The sequence below is a fragment of the Astatotilapia calliptera genome, chromosome 20 (assembly GCF_964374335.1).
Source record: "Astatotilapia calliptera chromosome 20, fAstCal68.1, whole genome shotgun sequence".
NCBI lineage: Eukaryota > Metazoa > Chordata > Actinopteri > Cichliformes > Cichlidae > Astatotilapia > Astatotilapia calliptera.
In genome coordinates, this window is record NC_137441.1 from 12,236,203 (window position 1) to 12,260,576 (window position 24,374).

Genomic DNA, 24,374 nt, shown 5'->3' on the forward strand with positions numbered 1-24,374 from the left:
GTCGCCAAAGTGCTTGCTCATAGGGGGTCATATGATTGTTGGGTTTTTCTCTGTATCTATTTTTGTACGATCTACTGTGCAGTATAAAGCGCCTTGAGGGGACTGTTGTTGTGATTTGGCACTATATAAATAAATAAAATTGAATTAAAATCATGGCAATGGGTAGATACACGCAAGCATTATCATGATGTATTGTTTTGTAAGGTGGCAGTATTAAAATTTGGATTTTTTAATCTTTCTGTTGTTTCAGCTTTTGACTTGACATGTGTTGAAAAAGAAAGGACTAATTGATATTAATTAAAATTCAGCATGAATCCAGTGCTGCATACTAACATGAGGTTTTATGGATACAGCAAATATGCCATGGAGAAACACTCAGTATACAGAATACAACCAGAAGTTAGAGAAGGGATTCAAGGTCTTCATTGAGTTGTAGAATATTATGACTGTTCGCACGAAGAATTATAGGCCTAAGTGGCTGGTTTACGCTAAAACCACAGTGCTATGAGGTTGTATGCCAACTCTCTACTGATTTGTGTGTTGCTTTCATGTAGTTATGTGGTCTATCATCAACAGGACATCTGCTGTCAGGGAGTCAGCAGCAGTTGCAGTAATCAGTGTGCTTCTCCTTCCACCTATCTCTGGGCAACCTCGATAAGGAGAAGGAAAAATGCGGTGTCATATTTATTCATGACTACTTTTTCAATTTTCCGTTCTCCTCTCCTCCACCGAGGCTCTGCATGTACGCCCTATTCTATAGCTATCTTTAAGTGACAGATTAAAATTGAATGGCTTTCTTGTTATTCTATCTATAAAACAACAAAATCACGGCCATTAATATTTCTACTTTGGCCGGTAGGAGCCGAGGGAGAACATTTTTTTCACCTGTGTAATAAAGTAGATGAGGATCTCTTCGGTGGACAGGTAATCATTTTCTCATCATAGCAGGAGAAGATGGAGAGAGAAAAGAGAAATGGGAAATTGAGAAATGCCCAAAAGTGGTGAGAATACTAACAGAAAATAGAAAGAGAACAAAAGTGAGTAAGAATTGTAAACAAAACCAGTAAAAGAGAGAAAGAGAGAGAAAAGGAACAGAATAAGTTACGACTTTAAAGTAAACACAATATCTTAAAGGTGACAGCTCCTACAATCTTATAATAAGTGGTCAAAAAGGTCTAAGATCCATAAAAATCTCAAACCAGTTTAAATCCGATCCATCTCCTAGTCTCATTCAGGAGTGTTGCAATGCTTCAAGTGGGGGCCGCTGAATTGTGACCGCTCACATTTGATGCTCACTGGATCTCACACTGTGCCAAAGCTTCAACCATTCTACTTCAATTTTATTTGGGGTAAGCACGCACCACATGTCAAAGGTTTCAGTTTGACCCCGAGGGACAGAGTTACAGTATACAACCCCATAAAAAAGCCCATCAATAACAATAAAAAAAACCCCACAAGCATACGCCCTGTTGGGCATATGACCTGGTGCCTTTTTCTTTTGGAAACTGTAGACACTTTCACTGCTGGCACTGACCCAGCTGTCATCACCAATGATGATCCTTTACCTGAAGAACGTCAGGTTATTTTTACAGAGAAGGTGTTGTTTTGCTCTCTGCACCAGTGTAACGTCTTTGGTTAACTGCAGATGCTAAGTTGATCAGAACAGGGTTTCCATTGAGCAAATTAATGATAACAGCAAGGCTAAACATGGTGTAAAGATTTTTAAAAATTGTCCTTGAAAAGGAGACCGGCTAAGTTTATATTTTCACTTCACCTTCCGCATAGTGATGTTTGGTGCTACACGTACTTCAGAGGCTATTATTACAGTTTTTCTCAAATGCTAAAACACATTTCACAAACGTTTCCATCATGTTCCCCAATGTCTAAACACAACACCCTTTTCTAAAGCTACATAAACACAACCACACCTGCCCACTGCAAAAACTCAAACTTTCACACCAAAAGAGCAGCTCGAAGCTTTCAAAAAATGTAAACACTATACACATCATTACACACTACAGCAAAACAATTGAAAACACAATGCTCATTTTGTGAGAAGGTTCTTTGTTGCATAACTGCCAATGCATATTTTTAGAAACCATACAGTAACGGATCGTCGTAGATCTCTGCAGACGATTAGGCATTTAGATTTGTGAGTTTCATATGAAGAGTATAAATCTATAGAAAATCCTGCATCTACGTACACTACTGTAACACAACTCAATGCAAAAACAGAATCTATTGCACACAACAGTACTCCTGAAAACATGATCAGGGTGTGAAGTTTTTTTTATTTACGTCATTCACACCACAATCACTGTGTGGCATCATGTCGCTGAGCTGCATCGGGCCACATCACCTCATCCACATCGCAGGCTATATTGTCTCTTGCCAGGCACCGCAGGAAAAACGCCCTGGAATGGCAAATCCATCCTTGGAAGGCCTCCGCTGGGATGTCAACACAGGCCAGCTCCATTGCCCTTAGGAGGTTCTCTCTTGTGTATCGTTGTCTGTCATAAACCTTCCATCTCCATGATGAGAAGAACTCCTCTATAGGGTTCAGGAAAGGGGAGTAGGGTGGAAGACCGATGTTTACAGTTTTTCTCAAATGCTAAAACACATGTCACAAACGTTACCACCGGGTCCCCCAATGTCCAAACACAACACCCTTCTCTAAAGCTACATAAACACAACCACACCTTCCCACTGCAAAACTCAAACTCCCACACCAAGAGAGCAGCTCGAAGCTGTCAAAACTGTAAACACTATACACAGCATTACACACTACAGCAAAACAATTGAAAACACAATGCTCAATTTGTGAGAAGGTTCTTTGGTTCATAACTGCCAATGCATATTTTTATAAACTGTACAGTAACGGATTGTCATAGAACCCTGCAGAGGATTAGGCATTTAGATTTGTGAGTTTCACATGAAGACTATAAATCTATAAAAACATCCTGCATGTACGTACACTACTGTAACACAACTCAGTGCAAAAACAGAATCTATCGCACACAACAGTACTCTCGGAAACATGATCAGGGTGTGAAGTCTTTTTTATTGTCTACACGGTCTTTTTACAGTATTACACACAGTCACTGTGCGGCATCATGTCGCCGAGCTGCATTGGGCCACATCACCTCATCCACATCACAGGCTATATTGTCCCTTGCTAGGCACCGCGGGAAAAACGCCCTGGAATGGCGAATCCATCCCTGGAAGGCCTCCACTGGGATGTCAGCACAGGCCAGCTCCATTGCCCGTACGAGGTTCTCTCTTGTGTATGGCTGTCTGTCATACACCTTCCATCTCCATGATGAGAAGAACTCCTCTATAGGGTTCAGGAAAGGGGAGTAGGGTGGCAGACAGACGTTTAAAAAGTGGTCACTGTTGGTGGTGAACCACTCTGATTTGGTTTGTTCTGTGGAAGCGGACATTGTCCCAAATGATCACATAAATGTGGTGTGCGTGTCCAGGATGGTGTTGTTGGCGGTCCAGGAGGATGTCTTATAGCTCCTCTAGGAAGGTGAGGAGACGTTGGGTGTTGTAAGACCCAAGGACAGCATGCCGGTGGACAAGCCCGTCTGAACCCATGGCCGCACAAAGGGTAATATTACCCCCCCGTTGGCCAGGGACCTCAGTGATGGCTCTTTGGCCAATGATGTTACGGCCTCTTTACCTTCGTTTCTGCAGGTTGAAGCCAGCCTCATCCAGGAAGAGGTACTCATGATGTCTGGCCATCGCTTCCAACTGTAATATCCTCTGTGAAAATTTGAAAGTGCACAGGTGTTCAGAACAACAGTCAATCAGGTAGCACAGTATTGTCCAGAAGTAATGTAGGCCACTGAGCAACACAGTATGTCCACTAACTGTACTGTGAACATGGATGTATACTTACACATACTTATAACGTAGGTCTTCGTGTCGCGCAGAGTTGCGCTCAAAGGGAACCCTATAGACCTGTTTCATCCGTGTCTTTTTGCGCCGGAGAACTCGGTCTATTGTGGCCAAGCTGACATCGTCAATGCTCTCAAAGTTGACATTATCGGCAATGACTTTGTCTCTGATCTCCCGGAGTCTGATGAGGTTGTTCCCACGAACCATATCCACAATGAGCGTTTCTTGTGCCACTGTAAATATGGCAACCCTCCCACTTCTATGTGGCATTCTTTCAACTCTACAGAAAGAAACATGTGTTGTCAATTGACATATGTTACAATACAGTCACAACTGATTTGAAACCAAAAGACTACTTTCACAGGTTTGTAAAACTGTATTGTGACAAAGAAAGCAATCGAGTACAATACTTGTTGTGTTGTCTGAATGCCCTGATCATGGTGGCCACGGTGAACCTACTCAGGTTTGGACGGACTCTTAGTCCTGCTTCAGCCATTGTCATGCCATGGACAATGACATTGTCAATGACTGTTGCTCGCATCTCGTCCATAATGATAGTGCGAGGTTGTCTTGCTCTCCCTCCTGGACCTTCTCCTCTCCCATGTTGGCCTCCTCCTCCTCTTCCTCGTTGGCCTGCTCCTCTTCCTCCTCTCATTTGAACTCCTCTTCCTTGTTGGCCTGCTCTTCTTCTTCCAGGGCCAGCTCTTCTCCCTCCTCTGCATCAAATTCCTCTTCCCCTGACTCTGCCTTCATCCATTGTGTTTGTTTGGAATCTTCAGCATACTGTGCACTCTGAACTTGCTTTTATACATGTGGTCACAGCATTAGCAACAGGTGTCTTCAATTTTGAGTCGTTGTGTGTAATGAATGACGCCAGGTGTGTTCATTGTGTTCAAATATTGCTGACTGTGGCAAGCATGTTGCATCACATGAGCTTTCATTTGAGAATATGAGCAGAGTTCTTTTGCAACTTGTGTTTTAGCAAGGAAAGATGTGTTTATATTTATGACAACAGAGGATTGTGTTCTGTGAATTGTGTCTTCATGTGACATGTGTTTATGATATTGGTAAATGATGGCTAGATTTAGTAAATGTGTTTAGACAACTGGTCATTTGGTTTAGAGGATTGGCTTTTGTGTTTTAGCATTTGAGAAAAACTGTAATATGGGAAATCTGTAACAAAATGCCACATATTTGCATTCTCTTAGCCAAAAGCCATATAAAGCAGTAACCTTTTTTAGCTGCATAAGCAAAATAATTATTCTTTAAGCAAAGTTATGCCAGTAATAGAGTGGAACATGTTGGTATTTTTATTTATTTTTTAATTGACTATACAAGGAAATACCAGCCAATCGGCCATCTGAAATGCTTACTTAATGGTTTGGTCATCAATGATAACATACTTAAATTTGACTTTGGTCTATTTATTATATCCTGGACATTTGCAAAGATAATGTAGTGTGTTTAAGAGGGGTTTGAATAATGTGATGCAAAACTGCTGTGCAGTGTTGCCTACTAAAGTGCTGCACTCAGAATGATTAGTACAGCACACTGAAACACAACTACTTATTTCCCAGTGTGATTATACAGAGTAAACAACTTCATCTGCATCTCTAGTACAAATTCGTTTATTTAAGGTACAATCTGCATAATTTATGATAATATAAAAGAAGGCATTATGTCGAAAAGCATGAAAAATGTGACTGAAAGTTAAATTAATTAACAGCCTATGTGTGTCAATGCGCACGTGTTTGTTTCATTTTTTTCCATTTGTATGTGCGTTATTGACAAGCTCTGCACAGCATATTGCACACACACATGAACATGCATGGACTCATCCTCATCATGACTGTCCAAACATGTCACTGGCTGATTAAGCAGAGTGATGGATGTGTGTGTATGCTTCAGATGTCTACCACGCAAAAACAGGACAATGTCGATGTCAAAGCATCTAGCTGCTTTTTTTTTTTAGTTTGTTTCATATTGGCTTGAAATTTCTTCATCAATTTCTCTGTCTATCTTTGATTTTAGCTATTGCAGACATTGACAAACAGATCAACTTGACATCTCGGCTTTGGCATTTTTTCTTTTTCAGTTTTTCTTGCATCATCCTTTCTTGTTTTGCAAATGATCTTTTCCTGAAAAGGGTTAAACAGCATGATTACAGACATGTTTTGTCAACTCCTTTAGCAGATAATAATAACTTGCAATGCCACCTCTGACCACCTACTGTCTCTCTTTCCCCCTTGGTTCCCCAGTAAAGTATATTTACATATATGTTTTAACATTCTCTGTGTTCTGAAGGCAGGACTGTGATGCAGTTTTCTGCCTCGCCACTAGAGGGCGCGGCCGTTTTGTGAGTAATGTTTGACTGGGATGGAAAATGGTGTTCATGAAGGCAGTGTGAATCACAAGTTATGCTCGGGAGCAGTTTATGTGGGTTCAATGAGAGTGTGCGTCCATAAGACTGGTGAGTTACAGGATATTTCTTGTGTAAGAAGGATAGCCTGTATGTTTCTTGCTCTGGACGTCCTCTGTTTGTACATTTTCTATAAGCTAAGTTATCGCTAAGCTAAGCGGGCTAAGCTAAGCTAAGTTCGCCTAGGCCAAACTGAGTTCAGTTTGAGTTGGGGATTTGTTATGTGTATTTGCCTTCTTTAGTTGGCATCATAAGTGAGTGGGGCACAAGAGTTAAGTGATGGGAAGATGTTTATTTTCTTTGTTGTCAAATATGGTTCAGACTATAAGTAAAAGCCGCCAGCTTAGTATTAGGGCCTATAAGACAAGTATGTGGCTGTAATATGTTATATGGTGATTATTGTTGTCTATAATTTGATTGTAATTTGTGTTCTATTTTCCATTCTGTTTGTAGAACCACACACACACACATACCCACACCCACGCTAAATCTGCCATTAAAGAGCTGAACGATCATCCCCTGTCCTCGTTAATTTCTGGAGGGTCATAGTGGCACTTGACCTGTGCACACCCTGCGATCACCACCGTAGAACTGAACCTCATATCAGAAATCATCATAACAAAATTGGTCCTTCGAGCCAGATAGGTGATTACAGAGTGAAGATGGATTATGACCCCCAGAGAGCAGGTGCACGTCCACGGAGGGCTGTGCGACCACCAGGATGGATGACTCAGTATGAAGGCTACACACTGCCACCCACTGCTACATTGGAGCAACAGCAGACTAGAGAGGGATACGCCAAGATGACGCCCCTCACCCAGACTCCTGGTTCTATTGGAGCTGCAGGACAGACTCCAGTGTCATCCAGCATCCCTCAGGAGTTCATGAACATTGTGCAGCAACTGCAGAAGGACAACAGGCAACTTCAGATGATGGTAGGAGACATGAGGAGGCAGATGGATCGTAATGTCAGCACGTTGGAATCCACCCGCTTACGTTCTGCCCAGCAACCAGGGGGCTACATTTCAGCTGATAACACTTGGGTCTCCACACCTCTAACTACACAGCCTTTTCCCCTGAGACCAGAGCAGCACAATATATCCTACACACAGGATGCAGCTGAAGAATGGCCAGTACCACCACCTCCAGTTTTTCTCCCAAGAGATCATCCTGATCTACCAGAGGTACAGTCTGTTCCACCTCCACCGCTACCAGCCATTGCACAAGAGCTTAGCCAACGCTTACAAGAGCTACAGTTACAGCAACCCTCAGCCACTGAAGCTCCTGAGTTTCAGCCTCGTGCGCCACAGTCCACCCCCTTATCTCAATCACTAGCTGGACCTAGTTTCGACGCGAACATGCTCCCCCCAGAACAAGTGCTGGCTCCCACTACAGCCATAGGTGTAAAGGAGAAGACCTACAGAGGACCATCGCCCTCCATCCCAGAGTTCACGCAGGGTGATCCCAGGCAGTTTGCTAGATTAAGGCTTGCCCTAGACAATATTCTCCCCTTTGATGCAACGGAGAGGTTCAAATATCAGGTCTTATGTGACCACCTTAAATTTGAGGAAGCTCTTTTAATTGCTGACTCCTACAGTAACTCACCTCACCCCTACTCTGACACGATGGCCTCGCTCATTAAACATTGCGGTCAGCCGCACCAGCTGTCACTGCAGAGGATAGCAGAGCTTATGGATGAGCCCAGCATCCGCCCAGGTGACACAACTGGATTCAGAAGGTTTGCACTGAGAGTCCGTGCTCTGGTCGGCATGTTAGAGCAACTTGGGGAAGATGGACACATAGAGCTGCAATGCGGGTCTCATGTTGCTAGACTGACACGAAAGCTACCCCAAGACCTACGTGCTGCTTTCCGCCGCTACCTTTACCCACAGAAAGATGGAATACCATCATTGAGAGACTTTGCAGAGTGGCTGGAGTATGAGCTGGTCATTCAAGAGGGCGGAGATCACACAGAGAAGGTAGAGGAGAGCTCGAGAGACAGGAGCAGCATGAAAAGAGATAAACGAGCCACCAAAAGGACTACCACCGTGCTGCATGGTGCAACACACAACACTGCCCCCCAAAGGTCCTCAGCCACAACCCCTTCCACTTCTGAGGTCCAAGACAAGCACACAGCTTATTGTCCATATTGTAATAACACTCTGCACTTCCTAGATCAATGTGTCAACTTCAAGATGCTGACTAAGGAGCAGAAATCAACTTGGATTAAGTCCAACAATCGCTGCTGGCGTTGTGGGCGGCACCACCAGGCCGCTCAGTGTCGACTTAAAGTGCAGTGTAAGACATGCAGGGGAAAACACCTAGAGGCCCTGCATGAAGTGAATCTCAGACCTGCTGCACCCAATCCACCAATGGAACACGTCGCTGAGCTGGGGAGTAAACCATCTACTGAGGTACGTTATCTAGACCGGCGTGCTGGCTGTAGCCAAGTACTTCTGAAGATAACCAAAGTGCTGCTGCAGAACGGTGAGCACACCCTGGAGACATTCGCCATATTGGATGATGGATCTGAGAGGACGATCCTTCTCCCTGAGGCCACTCAAAGACTGCAGTTACAGGGCACGGCAGAGAGTCTTACTCTACGTACGGTGAGACAAGGATTGAGAACCTTGCATGGCGCATCAGTGACAGTCAAAGTCTCCCCTGCCAGCCAACCATCCAGAACATTCACCATTGAGAGAGCCTTCACAGCAGATGACCTAGGCTTGGCTGAACATTCCTACCCTGTGAAGGCACTTCAACAGAAATATAGACACTTGAGAAGGCTTCCCTTGCAGCCCTTCACAAATGCCCAGCCACTCCTTCTGATCGGCTCTGACTGTCCTCACCTAGTAACGCCCATCAAACCTGTGCGCCTAGGCTTACCTGGAGGACCAGCTGCAGTCAAGACTAGACTTGGTTGGGTACTACAGGGACCAATCCCCTCCCTTAAGCACTCTGCTCAACCACAACAGTGCCTCTTCCTCTCAACTGCCTCTCCTCAATCAGAGCTTCATAGTCAAGTAGAGAGGCTTTGGCAACTTGACACTCTCCCATATCGAAGTGAGAAACTAGTGACACGGTCTCGGAGGGAAGAGCAAGCTATGAGGCTTTTGGAGGCAAAGACGACAAGACTGAATGTCGAGGGAGTAAACAGATGTTCAACTCCCCTTCTGCGTGTCAGTGATATGCCTACACTCCGGGTGCCACCTGAAGCAGTACTCCCCAATCTACGTGGCACGGAGAAGCGCCTCAGTCGAGACCCAGAGAAGGCTAAAGCTTATCAAGCGGAGATGGCAAAGTTGATAGCAGCAGGCTATGTCAGAGAAATCAGTGAGGAGGAAATGAGGGCCTCCACAGAATCATGGTTCATCCCCCACCACATGGTGACACACAACGGAAAGAACCGTGTGGTGTTTAATTGCTCATTCACCTATAGGGATCAGAACCTCAACGAGCTGCTTTTACCAGGCCCGAACCTGGGGGCCTCTCTTCTTGGTGTGCTGCTACGCTTCAGAGAACGCTCCATCGCAGTTAGCAGTGATATCAAGGGGATGTTCCACCAGGTGAGACTACTGCCTGAGGACCGGCCACTACTACGTTTCCTCTGGCGCGATCTGCAACGAGACACCCATCCCAAGGTGTATGAATGGCAGGTGCTCCCCTTTGGGACAACATGCTCACCGTGCTGTGCAATTTATGCACTCCAGCGACACGTCCATGACCCCAGTGACCAGGGAGATGACGTGCGTGACTCCATTGAGAAGAATTTTTATGTTGACAACTGGTTACAGAGCTTCTCTTCTCCAGATGTGGCCACAGAGGTTGTGGACAAACTACGGTCACTATTATCGGAGGGAGGATTTGAGCTCAGACAGTGGGCCAGCAGCACCCCAGATCTCATCAGCCATCTACCAAAGGAAATAAGATCGGAGAGCAGCGTACAGTGGCTGAATCAAACTGATATGGACCCTCAAGAACCTGCTCTAGGTTTGCGCTGGATGTGCTGCTCTGACACTCTGCACTACAAGTCCATGCAGTTGGAGAGGAATCCTCCTACCATGAGAAACATCTACCGGGTTCTGGCGAGTCAGTATGACCCACTAGGGTTTCTCGTCCCCTTCACAACGAGGGCGAAGGTACTAGTCCAGCAGCTGTGGGACAAAAAGCGTGAGTGGGATGACCCCCTGTTACCAAGTGACCTGCTCTCGGCATGGAACGAATGGGAGGGTGAGCTGCAACATCTGGACGACATTAGTCTACAACGTTGTTATGTAAGCCCAGAGCTGGACAAATCTGACAGTAGGCGTGAGTTGCACATCTTCTGCGATGCATCTCAACAAGCATATGGAAGCGTTGCCTACCTACGGACGGAAGATGCTGCTGGAAAGGTGGAAGTTGCTTTCCTGACTGCCCGCTCTAGGGTGGCCCCTAAACGGCAGATGTCCATGCCACGTCTGGAACTATGTGCAGCCTTGACTGGAGCTCAACTTGCTAGCCTGCTGACCAAAGAGCTCACCCTACCACTATGCAGAGTGGTGTTATGGACAGACTCCACCACTGTCCTAACATGGATCCAGTCAGAGTCCTGTCATTTCAAGGTGTTCGTGGGAACTCGGATAGCTGAAATCCAGGAACTGACAGACAGCCAGTCTTGGCGTTATGTGACAACATATGACAATCCGGCAGATGATCTAACTAGGGGTAAAAGGCTACAAGACCTCACAGTCCAGTCCCGGTGGGCATGTGGGCCCCCGTTTCTGCAGCTACATCGAGACCAGTGGCCAGAGCACCCAGCCACACCATGTACAGACTTTGCTGAGGAGCAGCGTAAACCAATAACTTGCTTAGCTGTGTCTACTGACTCTATCTCCCTGCCTGATGCACAGCAGTTTACCAGTTTTAGCAAGCTTTTGGAAGAAACAGCCAGGTGCCTTCACGGGGCGGCTGGTGACAATCTCACATCAGAGAACTACAAGGAGGCTGAGCTTATTCTGCTGAGAGCTGCTCAGAAAGACAGTTTCCCTGATGAGATCCAGTGCCTGACCACTGGGAAACCAGTTCTCTCATCCAGCCGTCTGTTTTGCCTAGACCCGGAATTTGATAAGTCGCTTCAACTCATAAGAGTAGGTGGTCGTCTCAGACGATGCCATGATTTGGAAGCTGCTGTGATACATCCAGTAGTATTGGACCCTAAACATCCAGTCACCAGACTACTCATCCGACAGGCTGACAGTGATTTGAAACACCCAGGAGCAGAGAGATTGTTTGCAGAGTTGAGAAGGAAATACTGGATTCTTCGCGGCCGTGAAGCCGTAAGAAGCGAACAGCGCTCCTGCCCTGAGTGCCAAAAATGGAGAGCCCAACCTGCCAACCCAAAGATGGCTGACCTTCCCCTTGCACGCCTACGATTACATCAGCCAGCCTTCTTCTCAACAGGCATCGACTGCTTTGGGCCAATGCAGGTGAAAGTTGGTCGGAGAAATGAAAAACGCTGGGGCCTGCTCTTCAAATGCTTGACGACTCGTGCCATTCATATTGAGGTGTTGTCTAGTATCAACACCGACTCATTTCTAATGGCATTAAGAAGATTTGTCTCTCGTCGTGGGAAACCAGCTGAGATACTGTGTGACCAGGGAACAAATTTCCGAGGTGGGGATCGGGAGCTCCAGGAAACTTTCAAAGCCCTGCATCCCTCTTTACAAGGCAAGTTAGCAGAGCAGCAGATCAAGTTTCGATTTAACCCTCCCAGTTCTCCCCACTTTGGAGGATCCTGGGAGCGAGAGATCAGGTCCATAAAGGCAGCTCTGGCCTCCACATTGGGCTCACAGGTTGTAAAAGAGGAAATACTCCAAACAGTGTTGATCGAGATCGAGGGAATACTCAACTCGAAACCTTTGGGGTACGTGTCATCAGACGTGGCTGACCCAGACCCCATTACCCCAAATTTGTTGCTGATGGGGCGGCTAGACCCTTCCCTACCCCAAGTGATATACCACGACTCAGAGCTCATTGGACGACGATCATGGAGGACCTGTCAGGTGTTATCCGATCGCTTCTGGACACAGTTCATACGCCACTACCTGCCTACACTGCAGACACGGTCAAAGTGGCAGAAAGACACTGCTCCGATCCAGCTGGGCACTGTGGTGATGATAGTGGATCCCCATCTTCCCAGAGCATCATGGCCTGTTGGGAAGATCAACAGGGTATTCCCCGGAGCTGATGGTTTGATCCGATCTGCAGAAGTGGACGTAAAGGACCGTACCTATGTACGCCCAGTGAGCCGCCTTATTCGACTACCTGCAGTACCAGAACAAAATGGACAGTAAATGACATTCTGCAAACTTGCGAGGGCAAGTTTGGGGGCGGCTGTTCTGAAGGCAGGACTGTGATGCAGTTTTCTGCCTCGCCACTAGAGGGCGCGGCCGTTTTGTGAGTAATGTTTGACTGGGATGGAAAATGGTGTTCATGAAGGCAGTGTGAATCACAAGTTATGCTCGGGAGCAGTTTATGTGGGTTCAATGAGAGTGTGCGTCCATAAGACTGGTGAGTTACAGGATATTTCTTGTGTAAGAAGGATAGCCTGTATGTTTCTTGCTCTGGACGTCCTCTGTTTGTACATTTTCTATAAGCTAAGTTATCGCTAAGCTAAGCGGGCTAAGCTAAGCTAAGTTCGCCTAGGCCAAACTGAGTTCAGTTTGAGTTGGGGATTTGTTATGTGTATTTGCCTTCTTTAGTTGGCATCATAAGTGAGTGGGGCACAAGAGTTAAGTGATGGGAAGATGTTTATTTTCTTTGTTGTCAAATATGGTTCAGACTATAAGTAAAAGCCGCCAGCTTAGTATTAGGGCCTATAAGACAAGTATGTGGCTGTAATATGTTATATGGTGATTATTGTTGTCTATAATTTGATTGTAATTTGTGTTCTATTTTCCATTCTGTTTGTAGAACCACACACACACACATACCCACACCCACGCTAAATCTGCCATTAAAGAGCTGAACGATCATCCCCTGTCCTCGTTAATTTCTGGAGGGTCATAATGGCACTTGACCTGTGCACACCCTGCGATCACCACCCTAGAACTGAACCTCATATCAGAAATCATCATAACACTCTGTTAAGAAAGAAAGTACGTAATTCCTGTTGTCTGTTGCATAGTACACAGTGTATGCCAGATGGCCATTTTGTGTCTACATATTTTCAACAAGAGAAAAACAATCAAAATTCTGATATAATACTAGTTATACCAGGGGTGCTATATTGTGTGAATTATCACATTAAAAATGTACAATAGTTTTATTTGACATGGTCAGTAGTTCTTGAGGGAAGTGATTCATTTTAAGCACAACTGTGAGTGTTTCAGCTTAATCCTTTAAGTCATTAGCAGAGATCAGACTTGTACAGGAGAATGCCGTTAATGAAGACTAAGATAAAAGAGCAAATTTGACACTACAGAAATAAAAGAGCAGAAACAACTGGCAAAACAAAGGCTTTTTCTGCGGCATCTCACACTGCTTTGAGTTGTAGAGTGGCTTTATTGGTCTTTTAAAGCTCTTCCTCTCTTCAGGAGTGTAAATTGAACATGCAGCCTTTCCTGGACCACTGTTTAATTTCCTGTAACATAATAAACAGCCTATTTATTACAGCTGGAAGAGCAGTGCTTCTTCGCAGAGAGCCCTCACTGAATGCTGCTGCAATCTCTAGTTTTCTGCTCATTTCCCTACAGCTAATGGAAAACTACTATTATCAGTATACTCGGAGGATCCTCTTAATACATGTGTATTTAGCTGCCAACCATATTAATCAAACAAAAATAAGTGAAAACAATTTTTTTACTTTGCACATATTTTAAGGATGATTCACATAGTGAACATGAAGGCAGGAAATAGTCCATGGGTTTCTAACGCAACCAGGTGATCTACAGCAAAGCATCTTAGCTTCTTTTTTTTTTAACTACATTTATTGATGAATGTGCAGTGAAGTGTACAATGAAGTGTATTTGGCTTTAATTTCTTTGTGTTTTTGTAATATGACAAAATAAACAGCCTGCTATCAGAAAAAAAGGAAGGAGTGCTTTGCTACCCTTCTATACAAACTCCAGTAAAGGTGGGGCAGATTAGTTTTATACTGTGGAAATTTATGAAAATACAGTAGGAGGAGGGGAAATTTGAATAATGAATGCCAAGGTCACACCAGAGCTGGGTGGCTCTATGTGAAACTGATGCTATGTGATGCTACACACAAAGCAAAGTTTCACTTTCAGGTTAAATATATTACAAGGCAACAGCAGGGCTAAACAAAAAACAATAAATAAAACTTGTCAGTCAACAGATTGCAGAGTACCTTCCATGAACACTAAGAGTAATATATGTACAAGCAAATAATGTTATTACAAAGGAAGTCATTAAGAAATGTCTCGACTTAAAGAGTGTGTGACTCTAAATTACTTGTCAGCCCTGTTACAAAAATAAAACGAAATCTTAATCTATATTTGAATAGGTGTGTTTACAGGTAATAAGGTAAAAATAACCGCACTGACAGTTTGTTAGTCTTCAGAGAGACTTTGTCAAATGAGTGAGACAAACCTATAAGACAAGATAAGATAGTTCAATAGATGCAGTTAATACATATAGCAACCAGCTGGTCTCAAGAAGGAGTGTTATGACTCAACAGACAAATTACCAGGGGGGATTAAGCTCTCATTTTAAGAACCCCATGCCCTTTTCTCTAGCAAAATGGAAATTACCAGCTTTAACATGGCAACCCTGTGAGTGTGAGAATGGCAAAACTGCCAGTTTGCAAGGCCTCAGTTACACAGGCCTAGAGACTGGATGGTAAACTCCCAAGCAAAAAAGTTTCCTCATGATACCTTTGGTCACTAGCAGATTCCCATAGTCAATCACAGTTCGCTTAGAAGACGTTTTCTGCAAGTACTCACTAAATAATCACTGAACAGCAGTAAAAAAGTAGATGACAAAAAATAAAAAGTCCAAATGGCAAATGTTCAAAGGGAAAGTTGTGCTTTACAGCCCTGATAAAAGACAACTTTTACTATAAAGGTAAACATACTTCATTTGCATTTTGTGTTGCCTCAGCAAGTAGCTGGCAAGTGCTTGGAGTCAAGTCGGTGTGTACAGGTGACCATGCCTAGTAACTGCTAGCAACCTCCAGCAACCACTGACAGGGGAGGAATACCAGGAATACTCGTTTTTGCTTTGGCATTCATCTGGCCAGGCCTGTGTGACTCTGGTGTAATGCTAAGTAGTTGGAGACTGCGGCACAATCAAAATTATTGCTGTCATTTGCAAAGAACTTGTCATCTCATAGCCTTTAAAATGGTTGCTTCAAAGACATGGACCAAATCTCCCACCACCTGCAGTCAGTTGCTGTCTTCAGTGACTTTGGTGCATTAATATGGTGATAAAATGGCAACAAGAAAGAGGAAGTCTGCATCACATCTGAAACAGAAATTCAGAAATTGATCCACAAATAGTAATGTTGTTGCTGCATGGCAGCAACTTAACTTCAAAATGACAAAGTCGCTTTGCAACCTCGGCTTTTTTTTTTTTATGAATATCAACACAACAAGTTAGAAACCAGCTGAGTCAGTCCCCTATAGCAAAGAGACACTTTGCACTTATAGACAACTGGTATCCAACAGGAAAAAAAACAAAAATCAGTGCAATTCCTGGGAAACTCTTTTTCTAGTTGCCTGTTTTCAATCTAGTGTGACTGAACAGTTAGGCAATATGTCTGTGAAGGTTCTCAGTCATCCAGGTCATCTTTGCAAGCTCCTTTGACAACATTTAGGCACCATAAGAACAGAGGCTTCATTTTTAAAAAAACATTTTCCAACATGCACCAAAGCTCTAACTTTTTCTAGATAATACCCTAGAAGGTGTATGTTAGGAGGCAAGTGTGTGTTACATTTAGATCAAATGTTAAAACAGACTTTAACCTGCCAGCTCCCTAGAGCTGGGCCAAATCTGTGCAATGTCAGGTTGCTCCAGTTTGCACCAATGTGAGAATAGCACAGACAATACTCCAGTGAGTTAGTGAGTAGTTGCCTTGTGTGTGCTCTACCAAGGCAGCGCCTTTCCCTAAACCTGATGAAACTATAGTGAGAATATTTTTGATGCAGAATATCTCCTGTTGTTTGCAACATTTGAGAAAAGAAAATGTCACCACCTGATTCTGTACTACTTCACATGCTCAGTGTTTGTGAGAAGAACAACATGCACTAAGCTCAAATCATGTATATTACTGTTCCATCTGGTTAGCATCACAGTTGCTGTTTGTGGCCTTTATACATTTTGTCAGAGCAGCTGTAAATGTAGTTCATTGGCATGCTTGTTGTTATTAAAAGTGTAGCCAGTACACTTAGGGTCTTTCCTTTGTGTTGCTATTGTGTCATTCAGGTAAAATGTGTGTTTCTATCTATGATTCATGGACATAAACTCAGATTTTTATGAGAATGCGCTTATTATGTTTCCAAAATATTTTTTGGTGCCAAACTTGTCTTAGCACGCTAAAGTCAAGTGTATCATATTTAGCACATGAGTTTTTTGTGAGTTTTTGAGACTTCTGTGTCATCAGTGTGACTCCACCGCACACCCAAAAAACTAAAATAAGTTGCACAATACATTTTTAGGGAATAAATTGCAAAAAAATGCATGATGTAGCAAATATGACACCAATAAAGGCTTACATATGCAATTTAAGATTTTTTTTTTTTCTTATTTCATCAGAGAGCTCACTAAATACTCAATTTTCAAAAAAAAAAAAAATCTGGCAATTATTTCATGGTTCAGGCTTTAAAGGGTTAAAACATGCATATAGTCACAGTCTTAGTCACAGATACATTTGACACTGTGTAGTGTATCTTTTAAATATTATATTTAAAAAATGAACTGTATTGGTATTAAAAGTTTTACAAAATTATAGTTATCATCAAGGTTCATCAAGCTTTGTAACACCCACTGGCTTAAAGCTTGTCACTGAGTTCATCATTTTATACCATTTGGATTTTGGATAATTGTTCTTAATATTCAATTCAGTTCATGTCAGTTCAATGCAGTTCTGTTAATCTAGCATCAATTCACTAGAACAGTCATCTCTAGGTTTTTTATATTGTAAGGTAAAGACACTACACTAGAATAATGTGTTGTATAATTGTTTAACACTTGTAACTCTAACCCAGTCCCATCCATCTAAGTAAACCCCAATTCCTCCCTGATACTGTGTTTTGTGTTCAATGAGTAACACAGAGCTGAGTGGGAGATTGGGATAAACATAGAGAAGCAAAGATTGCACTGTGCACAACATAAGGTTACATTTGTCATTTGAAAATAAAAGCTGTGAATTTGGTCAGAAAATTTATGAGTACTTTTACCCTTATTGATTTTATATCAGACCAACATGGTGACGCAGTGGTTAGCACTATTGTCCCACAGCAAAATCATACTAGGTTTGAATCCATCATTCAGTCGATCGGGGTTTTTAGTTTGTTCATGTACTTGATTTTTCTGATGTGCATTAGAATGATTAGAATGATAAATGCCTTTTTTAAGGGATGCATTTAGTGGTCATTTAGGATGATAACAGAATCTCATGAATTTGAATTTTAATACCTTAAAAACTACCCAACAATATTTTGTAGAGAAAGTATTATCAGATGGTTTCTTAATGAGTAGCTCGGTGGAAGATATATCAGAGGATTTCTGAGTGTTGTGAGTTAAAATTAACTTTTTTTCCCCCACACACCATTTTAACTTATATTTGTCTCTGATTTTTTCCCTTTAGGCAGAGACTGGTTTTAAAGGCACACTGGTGTAATAAAGATGAAAATATTGAACTGACCCATCTCTTATATTAAATGCACCTCCCTCACACAGATTTAACCCACATCATGCTCATGCCTCAGTAATTCTCAAGCTTAATCCTGTGAGATAGTGGCAGTGGTTTTTAACTCCCTATTGCTGTGTGATTTATGAAGAAGAGGAAAGCAGCCTTAATTGTTTTTTAAATTCACGTTTCCATACTTACTGTTTTTATGACTGTCCTGAAGATCATACTAGGCTTTATTTCTCCCCTCTGCATGTGCACTGTGAATGTAAGTAATTGAATTATAAGAATGACTAAAATATCTGGAAGTAGGTCATCTTGTACATGACCTTAACAGAAACAACATGCTCACAATGAATAAAAATGGGAGATTCAGAAAGGTTAAAAAAGTTGCAAAAGCGTGGTGCAAAGTTTAAAGTAAAAAGTTTAAACATGAATAAGAGAGCAGCGAATACAAAGGGGTGCATTACTAGTCTCTATGTGAAAAGACCTGCCACTGGAGCTACAGACTTGGAGCAGTTCCCAGCTGATAGCGGATGAATATTTAATGATCCCAACCAAGATGCAGTAATTACAAGGAGAACGGACTGTCATACTGGAGCACTTTGTGCAGAACACCCTGGCATTTGCTGATTAGTGCTCTTTATGGTCCCTGTGCCTCAGGTGTGGCACAGTATTTGGTTAAGGTCACAGAGAGGGGAGGGGAGGTGACAGAAGCAGCACACACACCAGTGCCTGTTATAGTGCTGTTGCAGATGTGTCAGAAACAGAGTACTTCATTTTTGAATTTGGAGTCTGCTTAAACCTGGGAGAATGAGACAGAGTGTGATAAGACAGACATGCAGAGTAAAAAGAGGAGATAATTTACAGTTTTGCCTGACAAACATCAGCGTGAAGATATAATTTTACCAGGTTTTGTGAGATTTCTGGTAATGTGTTTGTAACATCAGAGTAAGATACTGGCACTACTGCAGAAGGACCATAAGAAGATGATATTCCACTCAGGTTTGGAAACATTTAAAGCACATTACAAAGCTAAAGGCTTCAAAGACATATTCCAAACTTCAAAGCAGCCTCACCCAACCCCGTCTGTCTCCAGCACTTACCACTTCCATTCTCCCTCTGTTTTTGGGAGATCTTTTGAATAAAGATCAAGACAGCATTGTCACTATGACATAATAACATGGTTTCGACAAAATACCCATAATAGCAGACATAACGCTGTGGGTAGATAGGTCAATGTACTTAACAGTGACAAATACAGTGATGGTGCATTATTTGACATACAGTGAGCCAAATAGGAATGGGGTTCCCATTTTTATATAAATTTCATCATCTATTTTTCTGGAAGGACTGATAAATAGACACATCAATTTCTTATCTCTGTCATGGAATTCATGTGCAGTGGGCACACGATTTTAAAGACAGCTTTTTTAATAGCCTGATTGTCTTTATTCTTGTTTGTATATATGAAGACATTTCTCTCCCTATTCAACAAAAACATGCTGGTGAAGTATCTTTTCTCCCAGCCTGCCTGCCAGTATGTCAAGACCTTGTCTTTACCATGGCTGCTTCTCTTCATGGCTATTTCTCTTCATCAAGAGGTTTTATATTATATGAAGTGAGCATTTCAAAATATTTATCTATTTTTTCTTCTTTAGAATTTCCTTAAAGATGCCATCATCTCACTGGTGAACTCTTGGGTAAGTGCATTGCCTAGGTGATGAAAAAGGTCTGCTGAGTGCTAATAAACAAGGTGGGTAAACGTGTACTGGATTTCTGCATTTGCTTCTGTGCACTTGTAAGTTTTTGCAGTTGTGGTAATTTTAATCATTTCTTTGAACTATTCTTTTTTCAAGTTGTAATGATTGTATAGATTTGTTAATGACTTTAGAAAGCAAGAATTATTTTGGATTTGATCTCATTTACATATGGTCAAATATATCCATATACTTCCATCAATATGTGGTTAAATGTCCTTTAACAAGTTGTATCTCAATCAGACTTCAAATGTCTGGCATAACTGTGGCTGGATATTTGACTTCTGTTCTTGGCAGAATTGGTAGACTCGATTTAAATCGACTGGTTTCCTGGTATGGACCCAGCTTTCAAAAATAGCCCACAAATTTTCAATAGGGTTGAGGCTGGATCTTTGGGAAGGCCATTCCATAGCACTAATGTTAGCCTCTTTTATACTTTCCAATACCATTTTTTTTTATGCGTGTTAGTGATCATCAGCTGTGATGATGTGAGGTTGAGTTGAAAAATTTGGAAGTTTCCCTCTAGAGCATGATGCAACCATCATCATGCTTGACAACTAGTACAGTGTTCTTAGACTTGGCAACTTCACCTCTACTCCTACAGACATACCCCTTGTTATTATGGCCACAGTTCAATATTTTCTCATCTTACCATAAGATATTAGGCTTTTGTCAGGTTTCTTTCTTGGTTGGAACTCTCACAGTCTATGACAATGTAAAACTTGCTTTGCTGTGGTGTTCTAGTAGCTTCCAGTTCATGGCAGGTTTGACCCTTGGTAGTTCCTGGGTTGTTCCTGAACATCCAAACCAGTTTCCTCTCAGTAAAGGGGGCGGTATAGGGTCTTCTTCCAGACCTAGGCAAAATGGTGGGACATAAGTTGTACTTACCTACAAGTTATTCAGATGTGTAACTAATGGCCTTGGAATCTGCAGTTGAAATGGCTGTAAGACCTAGCCAACTTGTGTAAATCCCATATTGAAAATTAAAGTATTGAAAATGAATCCAATCAGCTAGTTATTTCTTTTTATGCACCACTTATACAATTTTTTAAATATTTTTATTTAAAAGTATATATGTATATATTTGAGCCTGTATATTTTTGGCCCTGTGTGAATTAGAGAGAATTCAAAATAAACTCAAAGCAAATCTTGTTTTTTTTAAAGCCATTAAAGATGCACGCTGTACAATCATTGCACACTGAGAAGAGAACAGTTCAAAGAAATAATAAAAGCCCCAAATTACAATGGCATTCACGCCAAGAGTGTATATAAACTTCTGACCGCGACTCTATATATAACACACAGGGATTTTTTAAAATATATTTTTAAAAAATCTAGGTATTATCTATGCCATATCTCCCATCAGAGTAGTCATATTAGTTCTAAAGCATCAACTATACTTTGTCTGTTCTCGCCTGCCATGAGAGGTCCCGGGTTCAAATCCCAGACAAGCCCCCAAGATGTTATGGTTCAAAATATTGGGGATGGAGACAAGAGGAAAACCACAATAACAACACTGGTCCGGCCGGGTTATGTCAAACGGGTTATGTCAAACGATGATTTTAATGAACATACGCGTGGGAGATGGACACCGTATGCAGACAGCCTCAGATCTCAAAATGGTGGAGCATTGCTCAAACTCTTATAGCCTCTGGTTCTCCCACCTTATCATAAAAGCCTAAACATTCACATGCTTTTCTCTCACACGGCGCCCAAGCTACAACCTTGGCTCCCCGTTTTATCTGCTCCTACTGAGATGGGGCAGAAAACTCCAGCATGCTCTGTTCTCTTCTAATCAGACAAATAAGGCGATGACTCTCTGCAAACAGTATTTCTTATAACATCATAAAACAATATCATTCATCCACAATAAATCAGCAGTCTAATGTAATGCAAATCAGTTTAACGAATGCAATAGTTATCAGCTTCTTCTAATTCAGGAGACTAATGCAAACTAAAACTACATAATAATTCACATTCTTTAGTTAGGGGTATAACATGGCATAAAATAATATTATAATCTAACACTGTATAAATAAAAATGTATAATAAAGGGCGTTGAACCCTTATTTTTTCTTTGGTTTCAATGTTTTGAACTGATTTTTCAGTCTCAGTCTCTTTCTTTTCTCTTGGTCAGAGGATAGAAAAAACTCTGGTGTTCTATGCACTAAAGAGGAGAAAAGCATTAAGCCTTGAGAAAATTAGATGGTCAATAGATGATAGAACCACAATATGTCTTTTCAGATACTAGGTGAATACATACTTGAGTGTAAACACACATATATGCAACGGCTTTAAACTCTCGAGATAAAGTAATTTTTCTTTTGCTGTATGGATTAAGATGACATGTACGTGGGTCATATTTGCCGTACAGATATTTTGCAAATCAAACTTCAGGTGCAGCCTTACACAGTGGTGTATTAACGCCGATTCTTTGATCCCCATAATAGAACAGAGAAAACCCGACTCAGCGTGGTCAAAACATTGATATATTATTTATTCAATCATCTTCCGGAAGAGAGAGCCCTGCACACCCCAAAGGCAGTTGCAGGATCTCTAACATTACAAGCTCAACATTTGTCTTATATGGTGTTATTTCGGTACTTCAGACGTCACACACGTCAGACACAGTTTCATTACAAACAAACTCCTTCTACTCAGCCACAGCTCCTCTTTTCTGTGGCTGATTTATTAATATGCCTGTGCACTAAAAACTTCCTGTGCAGCTTGCAATAACTTCCCCTGTCTGTTGCCAGGGCAACCTGTCTGAACTTAATAATAACTTAATAATTCTGATGGCAAAAGAACCAAACAGGACAGGCAAAAAAACAAAACAAAAAAAAAAACAGGTGCAATGGTGATTTTCACAATCTTTATCTTTCACCAGCTTTTGGGTACAATACTTGGATGTTAAAGTGAGCTACACTTTTAGTTCACAGATTGGTGAAAATCATTTTCTATATCTTTATTTCCAAAGCTTGTATTTAGTGTACTTGTGACGTTCGCTTTTATCTCTTGTAATTCTCTTGGAATTATGTACCTCTGCAATTCTTTACCCAGTGCTTCTGTCTTCTTTCACTTCATTTTTCTTTTAAAATGTGTATGGTGTGAGTCACAGATCATTTTAGTGTTTCTTTTGTGTGTTTTTATGAAATAAATAATTTTGAACAGGCAGTCAACTGTGGCTTTCTGCTTATTATACCTCTTGATTATTAGTAGAGAATCTCTTAAATCAATATGTAAAGGCAAACTGAGATCAAGATTTACCAAGCTGAAAATGACAAAAAAGAAATTCTCAAGTGGACTACAGGTTAATTTCAATGTTATGTATATTTTTTATAATATGTATAACGTAATACATAAATATGTTTAATTACTTCTTAAGTCAGTCAACAATTAACATGCTGGAATTGAAATATCAGGGTTTTTTTATGATGATGAATTAAATGTTGAATAACTACATGATTATTATATTAGAGTTCTAATTTACAATGTGAGACATGAGCGCACCTTTACCAAGTATTGTTGTGTTAAGAGGCCACAGCTACTGCATGTTCAACGGCTCCAAAGTAAATGTAGGAGTTGTAGCCTTTAACTCATAGTAGAGTAAAATATAAAACAAATCTCGAACACCATATGTCCTTGTTGTTGTAGTTCACTGCTGTAGTTATGGAGGAACATTATTCTAAGAATCGCTCATGTTTTATTCATTTTAAAAAGCAATAAACAAATATCAGCTCACCTTGCCAGCAGACATCTTTCTCCACATCTCAGTACATCTCTGAGTTCATGGGCAGTTGCGGTCCATGTGTACGTTGCGGTGATGGTTCGACATGACTTCAGCCCATGCCCTATTCTCAAAAATTAAATGTGCAATAAACACTAAGTAAAGACCAGGCTGTCGACACAAAAACCTCCATCTATGGGGTCAAACTAACATGACAGCACACAGAAGGAAATGGGTCTTGGTCTGTTATTAACTGTTCGACTGACCCAAGTTCATCTTCCCAGGTGGGCTGCTATGCACTAATAAGTCTAACTGATCCAAGTTCAGGCATTAAGTAGCTGGAGTCACAGACACCAGCTGGGTTAACAATCCATGGCAACAGTGTCACTGACCTAAGTTCATCCAGAGGTACAGGTGCCAGACAGGTTAATCACACCACAAGCACAACAAAGAAACATAGTATCGACCTTATGCAGACCTGGTCTATCTGCTCTCACGCTATAAAAATTGGAGACAACACACCGTTAAGCTTCTTTTTAAGCGTGGGAGTTTTTCTAGAAATGCCATAAAATAGGTTTTAATGCACCCCCTCACATTTTTTGTGAAGGAGAATTGCAATTTGTTTTTAAACAGCACCGTAGTCCTTTAACATTTAACCCAGCAGTTCATATTATTATAGTGATAATAAGGGTGTTACATAAGGGTGTTTGCCAATAA

General features: G+C 41.7%; 1 protein-coding gene and 1 long non-coding RNA gene across 2 annotated transcripts; both read left to right on the plus strand.

Annotated features, from left to right (window-relative positions):
* Window positions 1–5,377: 5,377 nt before the first annotated feature.
* LOC145423264 (uncharacterized) lies at window positions 5,378–6,834 on the plus strand. The gene is made up of 2 exons (XR_013904348.1): window positions 5,378–6,370; window positions 6,773–6,834. It is a non-coding gene; the product is annotated as an uncharacterized LOC145423264 (long non-coding RNA).
* Window positions 6,835–6,981: 147 nt separating this feature from the next.
* Window positions 6,982–13,332, plus strand: LOC145423026 (uncharacterized). Its single transcript, XM_080295109.1, has 2 exons — window positions 6,982–12,868; window positions 13,271–13,332. Exon 1 carries the CDS (start codon window positions 6,982–6,984, stop codon window positions 12,649–12,651), a length of 5,670 nt encoding a protein of 1,889 aa, XP_080151235.1. The 3' UTR covers window positions 12,652–12,868; window positions 13,271–13,332.
* The last annotated feature ends 11,042 nt before the right edge of the window (window positions 13,333–24,374 follow it).

Bases quoted from the DNA above. Each gene is read 5' to 3' on its own strand.
- LOC145423026 (XM_080295109.1), top strand. From the start codon at position 6,982: ATGGATTATGACCCCCAGAGAGCAGGTGCACGTCCACGGAGGGCTGTG.